Source organism: Petromyzon marinus, chromosome 12 (assembly GCF_048934315.1).
Source record: "Petromyzon marinus isolate PM22_M1 ecotype Great Lakes invasive population chromosome 12, UKy_Petmar_22M1.pri1.0, whole genome shotgun sequence".
Classification (NCBI taxonomy): Eukaryota; Metazoa; Chordata; class Hyperoartia; order Petromyzontiformes; family Petromyzontidae; genus Petromyzon; species Petromyzon marinus.
Genome location: NC_133678.1, coordinates 14,432,688 through 14,441,203, shown reverse-complemented (window position 1 = coordinate 14,441,203; position 8,516 = coordinate 14,432,688). Strand labels below are relative to the sequence as shown.

Below are 8,516 nucleotides of genomic sequence, written 5' to 3'. Positions count from 1 at the left end.
TTTTTGTTCGTGTTTTTTTGTTTGTTGTGGTTGCACCCGATTCAAGAGCCGAATGGCTCACAGGGCTATACCAAAATAAATAAACTGAAAATAAACTGAACTGCCCCCTTCGCTCAAGTTTGTTGCATCTGTATGGTTCTCTATGCACGTCTTAGGTGTGTTTACGATTCTTTAAGTCTATGGGTCTCACGTGAATCTATACTTCAGACTTTGGACCACATTGTAAGGCTACTGCCCGACTCGATCATTTTCTGGCACCATATCATATACACGCCAGGCTATTGTGGACTCCATCCAGTGGGCTCACATCAACAAGAGCAAACAAGACCACGTTACCGATCGACTCCATACAAAGCAAGACAGACTAATCCAGGAACATTCACGCCACCAAAAATGTGAATTGGGGCAACAAAAAAAACATCCGGGGAAAAGTTTTATTTTGCAAAGCTGTACAAACCTCAAAAGAACGCGCGCCGACGCGCATCACAGTGGCTCTCGAAAAATACATGCGCACTCAGAAACCACCACAAGAGACCGATCGAGAGCCTAGGCTCTAGCTCGCCCGATAAACCGAAAAAAAAACACTCGAAACACGCCGCACACAACGCACCGCTGTCAAAACCGTGTCGGTGCACAAGGAAACGCGAATACGTTGGGATCTTGCGGGAAAAAAGCACGTGAATACTGTATCCTTGGCACATTTTGCCCACCCGGTATTTAACCACCCAGGCGATACCCATCATTGTCTGGTGTCGAGGATTTAGGAATCCGATCTGGCGCCTCTGAACCAGTGATGACAATATTTCCACATTCCTTTGGTCGGACATCGACAGAATGCGGTACTTATGTTTATCCACCCCAGAAGTATTCCGGAGTAAATGCTGGACTCTAGGATTTGAACCATCGACTTGGTGTCCCGTTGACAGCTGGGGTCATGTCCCCTCTATTTGGGGAGACGACACGACGCCAGCATTCTCTGCTTGTTGTGGAGGTTCGCGGTTTAGTTGACCGCTCTCAAGAAAGTGACTTGAACGTAACTTGTACATAAATGTGACTTGTACATAACTTCCAAATGCGAAAATGTGGTTTATGTGTTTATGTCATGACTTGTTTAACGTTCACCATTAGGAAAACAGCATTTATGAATTAAAACCAACAAAAATGAGTACGCCTATGACAGTTCAACCAATTTCTCAATTCTACACCCCTTTACATACCTAAGGCCACCTGCAACTCATTAAAATTGGGAATTATACGCATACATCATAAAATATATTTTTACTGCAGCTTATGTAAATATAACAGGGTATTTTTTTGTGTACATGTTTAAGTGCTGTGTGAATTTGTCCTGGCCACCACGAGGTTGACTCCACCAGACATTAGTACCCATGCCGGCATTAATCAGGAGTCTTGCACTAAGTCTATATAAGTGACTGAAAGGGTCACATGACATTGTGTGTAAAAATGTCGGGCCTTTTAAAGAGCATTGAGGAAGCAAGGTGTTACTAAATGTTTGGCTTACGTGAAACATTAAAAGCACGGTTATATTTAGTGATCGCACAAAATTGTGCAAAAAAGTTAAAGTGTCTTCCTCCGTAGATGGGTTGAGAAGATGCTCATCCTTCGATGGCAGTCCGAAGCCAGTGGCAGCAATTTAATAATCCTGACAGGGATGAGTTAAGCTCCCCTCCAACGCGCCCCCCACCTCAGTACCATGATGGCAGCAATGGATTAACCCTGACCGGAGCCATGGAATATTCCGACATCAAATCTGACAGCAATACAACAAAGTGCAGTGATCCAGGGGGTTATGACGGTACACATTTTGACATCCCCTCTAAAGACATCCTGACCTTTGCTCCGTGCTTGCTCCTTCCCTAAATACAGCACACGACAACGGACATACACACGCACGCATTCATCCTGTGCTGCCTTGCGCGTATAAATAACACGTATAATGCAGTGAGTGAAAGGTAAAGGTGTGCAGCATAGAAATTGCTTGATGGCGCCACTTATGGCGCAAGGGCCTCGGCTAGATGGAGATCTTGATCTTGAAGAGCCACTTCCACACTGGCCAGACATCTTCGATGAGATTATGTGGTTGATAATGTCGATGATGAAGAGTACCCGCACTTTACCCCACCACACACGACCAGCCGATCGCCTGCGGTGTGCCCATTTATACAGAGGTGGGGGGAGGTGGACTTTAAGCAAATTGGCGGCTTCCGCATTGGGCAGCTCACTTTTCCCCTTGATATACAGCAAGGGAGAAAGTGAGCTGGCTCGGTGCAGCTCCCGAAGCACCTGGCATGGAGCAGTGAAATGTCATCCTTGGGATTACACCGATGGGGACATGAAGAGCAGCAGGTGGATTAGAGAGCAAACGCAAGCAGGATGATGACAGTTCTTTATCCAGCACCGCTATTGGTGATGATTTAATCTAAACAATAATGTCACTATGCAACGACCGAAGGCTGCATACCATGATCAGTTTGTATTGGCTGCCACTGTCCTCACAATGATCCAACTTGCCGATACCACTTTCCTCTCTCTAGTTTATTTTAGAAACAATCAGTGTTTTTAATATATTGACATGATCGTAAAAAGTTACCAACCGGTACATGCCAAGTGAAGATAATCTGATCATACACTGACAAAGGAATATATGGGATGACTGGTACCCACTGTTGGTTAGCTGCTTCCAGCAATGCGTTATTGCCTAACACTACTAACATATGACACAATAATCCCCCAGTTAGCCACGTTAATCGCAGGTGCTCTTGGTACAAGTCTACACAGGATGACATGCACACGAATGGGGTGGCGTGGCCAGCACCACACCCAGCTACGTCTGTCTGATGTTCACACACTGTAATAGGTAGCTATTTCAGGCTGAGTCAACCTAGAGGTTAGGGCTCTGGACAAGTTGCATCACCATGCGCCACCAGAGTTGTGCAACGTGGCCGGGAATCGAACCCAGGTTTTGCTGTGATTGTAGTACCGTGGCGCTACACGATGCACCACGACTCTCCATTCTTGCACAGCTAAACACAAACCAACATACACTTAAACTTACACACACAAAGACATACATACAAACACACACACACAATATTTCAGTTGTGCCTGCTTCAACTCAGTGGGGGTGACCGAGGAACAAGAGGCAGTGGAGGGCAAGTGGTGTGAGGGGGGAGAGGATGGGGTTTGGTGCTGGAGGGGTGGTGTGGCGAGGGGGAGAAGATGGTGGAAAGGGTGCAGATGGGAAAGGGAGGTGGTGAACAACAGGGCATGAGGGGAGGTGGGGGAGATATTGCAAGGTGAAGGATAAACTAGGAGTGGAGGAGGTGGAGGACAGAGAGGGCTACAGGGTGTGGAGAGATTAAATACAGACAAGTCGAGATGAAGCAAGGGGTGTGAGGCGAGGTGAACAAGAGGGTGGGGGGTGGAATCCGGTCAGAATGCTGGAAGGGTGGAGGTACTGGAGCGGTTGCCCTCAGAGGCCCGCGTCGTTGTATGCTGGAGCCTCGGCCTTGAGGATGCTCTGTGGGTTCTCTTCCACGAGCGGCCTCCACTTGACGTCGCCCGTTAGGAGGAGGTCGTCCCCGTTGAGGGCATCCAGGTACTGCATCTGCGGGGATGAGAGGGGACACGCGGTGCCAGTCGCGTGAGGTCAGGGCAAAAAGCTAAGGATCGTCTGTTTCAGTACTGCAGAAAACGTTCTACAGAGTCACCTTGCTAATGTTAGGCCTAATACCTCTTTTCCACTGCACAAATGAGCCTAGCCGGGGCAGTGCTGAACCAGCTCTAAATGGCTGAGGAGATGCTAGGTTGCTTTTCCACTGAATAACCTGAGCCATGTTGACAGCATGTCACTGACGTCACACGTAATCAGTGTCCATTAGTCCTCCACCGCCATGCCTGGCCCCGTGCCAGATTCAGGGGTACCATAGTGGCAAGATGTTAACTACCTTGCCTGGAGTACAGGAGGTTGTGGGTTTGATCCCAACTTTGACGCCTGTATATTTGGAGTTTGCATGTTCTTCCCATGGTCGTGTGGATTTTTCTCCAGGTCCTCTGGTTTTTCCCTCCCCACTTAGAATCAAAATGCATTTTAGAGTATTTGGCTGTTATACATTTCCACGTGATAAGCCATATCATTTGTGGCCAAGTCGCTTCTGAAAAAGGGCTATATATAGTTCATTGGGGCTTGCCTGGTAAAATAAAACATGTTTAGTTTAAGATGAAATATCTTGTGAGGCCAGTGTAGTTGATTTGGTTCTGGCACTTTGTGGCAAATAGCCAGTGGAAACCCACACCACCTGTACCATGAAGGCCTCCCCGTGCTGGGTCGGCTGGGACACACCAGTGGAAAAGTGGAAATGGGGTATCGGCATACTGATACCAACTCTGATCCTCGTGTCAAAGTGCGGACATGTTTCTATACAATTGCATCTTGAGATGCAATCGTATTTGAGATGCAATCGTATTTAGAAGCTATACGGATAAAAATGCCATGGTTGTATTGTACATTCTTAGTAATGCCCAACTTAGACCCATGTGAGCGTCGGTGGATAGGTAGGCAGTAGCCATGCTATGACACATCGATACATCAATTAACACAAGGGTGGGTGGCAGGGTGGGTAAGTGGCTGGATGGGTGGATGGCTGGTTCATTTGTTGGGTTGTGCGTGGCTGGGTAGGTGGATAAATTTTGGTGGCTGGCTGGCTGTGGTGTGAGTGTTGGGGTGCATGGGTGGCTGTGTGGCTGCGAGTAGCTGGCTGGTAGTTGGCTGTGCGTGCATGCATGCGTGCGTCACCTGTTTGCGCACGTACTCCACCAACATGGCCAACAGGCGAGGGTCGTCTCCCTCGCGGTTCAACAAGTTCCTCCACAGCGCTGCCGCCAACACCGTGTCGTCCGACAGGATCCCCTGGGGAGAGGCGCGTGGGCGCGTTACCGCAAACCAATTAGCCGAATCACACTCAGAATCTTTATTTAGACCGGAGGAATCCAATGAGCTATTAAGGTCTTTTTTCACAGATGTCCAGTAGGGACGGGTCAGCAAGTTACAACAACAAACAATACAAGTGCAAGAGAGAGAAAAAGGTAAGCTGGACAACGCACGGCACAACCCGGACACACACGTCAGGGGAGCCAGACGGCACAACAGCAAAAACGTACGCAGCAGTAGCGGCACCGACCTCATCGTAGCCAAAGATGGCGGCGTAGAAGTTTTCTGTCATCGTTCTCATGCACTTCTTGAGCATCACGGGGTCCACCTGTGCCCACACAACATTGAACCAAGGCGATCACCATCCACTGGCCGTTTGGCCTAAACAATATTTAAGGGCCCATCCTACACAAAACATGGTGACAATGCACTGGCAGTTTTGCACAAGCATGGAAAACTAAACTCAACACATACGTCAAGATCGCTGCTTTTCTTCATAGTAGCAGCAGTGGCGGCGAAAGATTGAAGGAATGGTTGGATACTGGGTTATACACAACAGGGCGACGCCGATAGAAATTGACTTTAAAGAATGTCTTTTGTAATGTTCCTTAATCTTCAATTCTCCAGCCACAGCACCACCCAGTAAAATGTGGGATGGACACCGAGTAATTAATAACACGTGATTGCCAGCAGCTGGCTTGGGGAATCTGACTACAGGAGTAAGTTACTCCCCGAGGCTCCGTGCGGTACAAGTGCCCGGCTCAGCAGCGGAGCAATGCACGCGTTCCACCTACCCCCATGACCTTGCCTCTCTGCTCCACATCCTCCCACATGGAGTAGACGACGAACTTGCACATGTACTTTCCCTCCCGGCCCTCCTGTTTCAAGCGCACCAGGCACATCCTGGCAGAACGCACACGGCAATCACACACACCCGAGCCTGCATGTTAAGCGCTGTCGGCGAGTGCCTATTAACGCTGGTTACGGCACAAGTGTGGGAGAATGTGGTAGGACCAGCAATGTGCAATGGCAAGTCATGTACACGTGCAAATATGCACACATACAAAGAGATCCCCTGTATAACCTTAACAGACTATAGGAGCAAGTGCTGTTAGCAAGCACCTATGAAGGCCGGCACACGAAGGGGTGGGTGGCCAGCACCATGCCTGGCCGCCTTTGTTTCCCTAGTGGCGATGTTTACACACCGCACCAGATACTCATTTGAGGCTGAGTCGACCTAGGAGAGGCCCAGGATCAGTTCAGATAATCGTCACTGGTGGTGGCCATGAGGAGGAATTGAACTTGTGTCGCCAGGTTCGTAGTGCAGCGCGCTAAACGCGACACAGAATATACATACACAAAATGTAAACATTCACATTTATATAAACACATAAACTTACACATACATACAAAGATCACAGTATAATCTGTGTAGACTGTTGAGGCAAGTGATGTTAGTGTGTCAGGGAAAGTGGTGGTAGTGAGTATGTATTAAGAACGTCACGGCTCACACAGAGGGTGAGACTAGCACCACACATGCTGCTGGGTTACAAATTCTGATAACAATGTTTATTAATTGTAAATATTAATGTATATCCTCTCGGTAATTCTCACCACACATGCAGCTGAGTCACCAAAAACCATGAGTTCAGAGTGTCAGGCAGACTGCACCCTGCAACGAGAGTGGTAAACAGATGTCGGATGCATCGTCCTCTCCTCCTATGCCACCACGGCATAACGCATCTCCATACAACGCAAGAAACATCACTCAGGAGGTTACCACCTCCACTGTCACCGAGGCCACCACGGGTCCGTCACTAAAGAACCTTGGGGTCGTGAATAGCACATTTCGCAGATATTGGCCTATGAAAACCTATGGTTTTAATAAATTACCTTAAATAAATACATAAATAATATATTAAATACATGGAAATGTTCATACCACAAAAATTGGTTATAAACATAAAGTAAATAAAAAAACAATTGAAGTATTAAATAATACTTTATAAATGAACTTACCTTAAATTACGATACTGTACAATAGCATCATCTTCTTTGGTTCTTTCGGTAAAGTCACGTAGAATGAGAATAAAATAATAAATTGATAAAATAAAATAACACAATAATATTCTCACGACGTTTCGGCCACAACACAAGCGGCCTTCATCAGGTGAAGGGACGAGACTGTCTGGAGGACAACTGTCTGGAGGACAACTACTCCAGACAGTCTTGTCCCTTCACCTGATGAAGGCCGCTTGTGTTGTGGCCGAAACGTTGTGAGAATATTATTGTGTTATTTTATTTTATCAATTTATTATTTTATTCTCATTCTACGTGACTTTACCGAAAGAACCAAAGAAGATGAATCCTTGCAGTCACGAAAGCTTTAAATCGAAATAGCATCATCATCATCACTATATCTCATCACTTTATTTCTCTCTCTCGATGCAGTAATGTAGAGTTCCAGATGCGATTCGTGGAAAGCAAGTTCATGAATAATGATAGAAAGCTCGTGAATAATGAGGGAATATTGTAAAGGATATTCTGAAAGGTTCTGTAGTTGTTGCAAAGTTACCGCCATGGTGAGCCTTTGCAGACTCATCACCACTGCCACCAGGCTTTAGGCCTTACCGTGCCCTGGGTTGCCAAACCCTGAGTGACACTCCTCTGCCCTGCGCACCTCCCCTTCCTCGTTATATTTAGTGTTCTCATGCCATGGTTTATTCTGAATTTCCAACTTGCTTACCCTATCCTGCCATGAAATTCCCAGCATCCTCCACATGCACCTGTATTCAAAGGCCACCCATTTTTGAGTTTCTTCGTAAAAGTCTGACTGTAGTATAAGCTTTCTCAATAGATGTAAAGGTAGTATTAAAACAGAGGTTCTCAGGGGCGGTTAAGTGGCTAACAGATGGCAGTGCTGGATGTTACCTCCCCATAAGCGTGGGGTTTTCTCCCACACGAAGCCAAAACACCCATTAGTGACAGTGGCCTGGCATCCAAATGCAGGACTCTTCTGAAAACAAGTCTCGAGATTGAGTTATGTTTTCCTTGGAAGAAAAAATCCCATTACAATTATAACCAAGGGTAAGCCCTAAAGCCAGACAGTGGTGATAATGAGACTGTAAGAGTGGGCCTCCAAGCGCACATCAACTGTTTAACAAGGGGAAGACCTAAAGCCAGCTGGTTGTGATGAACAGGGGGGGAAACTTTGGTCTTGTGTGAATGTTAGTGGAAGTAGCATCTCGCTAAACTGTGCAACCGTACTCTCAAAGAATTCTTCAAAGTCGATCCGCTCAACGCAGCACGTGTACATCCGTAAACCGGCGATCTTTATTTTCTGAGAGGAAAAAGAGAAAAATCACCCATTGAATTAGAACTCAAGATCAGCGAAGGTCAAGAGCTCATCATTTAAATGCTGTTGATGCTATCACCCCATGGTGATCCCTTCCTCCCGTCTGTTAGGACCTAGATTTGTAAAGTCGATACCAGACATTTACAGTCTGCCCTTAGAGTCTCAAGAACACCATCGTCTCCCCCTTGGTCTCGACCTCTGGGTGCTACT

General features: G+C 46.9%; 1 protein-coding gene across 3 annotated transcripts in view; it reads right to left on the bottom strand.

The window, feature by feature from the left end:
* Positions 1-415: 415 nt before the first annotated feature.
* The window catches only part of UQCC1 (ubiquinol-cytochrome c reductase complex assembly factor 1), a 23,143-nt gene continuing 15,042 nt past the window's right edge, over positions 416-8,516 (bottom strand). For all 3 annotated transcript variants that reach the window (XM_076066664.1, XM_076066665.1, XM_032952642.2), the window contains exons 4-9: positions 8,219-8,291; positions 6,566-6,623; positions 5,746-5,854; positions 5,202-5,279; positions 4,817-4,930; positions 416-3,628 (exon numbers count right to left, since the gene is read on the bottom strand). In XM_076066664.1, the coding sequence (XP_075922779.1) occupies positions 3,494-3,628; positions 4,817-4,930; positions 5,202-5,279; positions 5,746-5,854; positions 6,566-6,623; positions 8,219-8,291 (567 nt within the window). In that variant the 3' untranslated portion in view covers positions 416-3,493. The remainder of the gene's footprint in view (positions 3,629-4,816; positions 4,931-5,201; positions 5,280-5,745; positions 5,855-6,565; positions 6,624-8,218; positions 8,292-8,516) is intronic.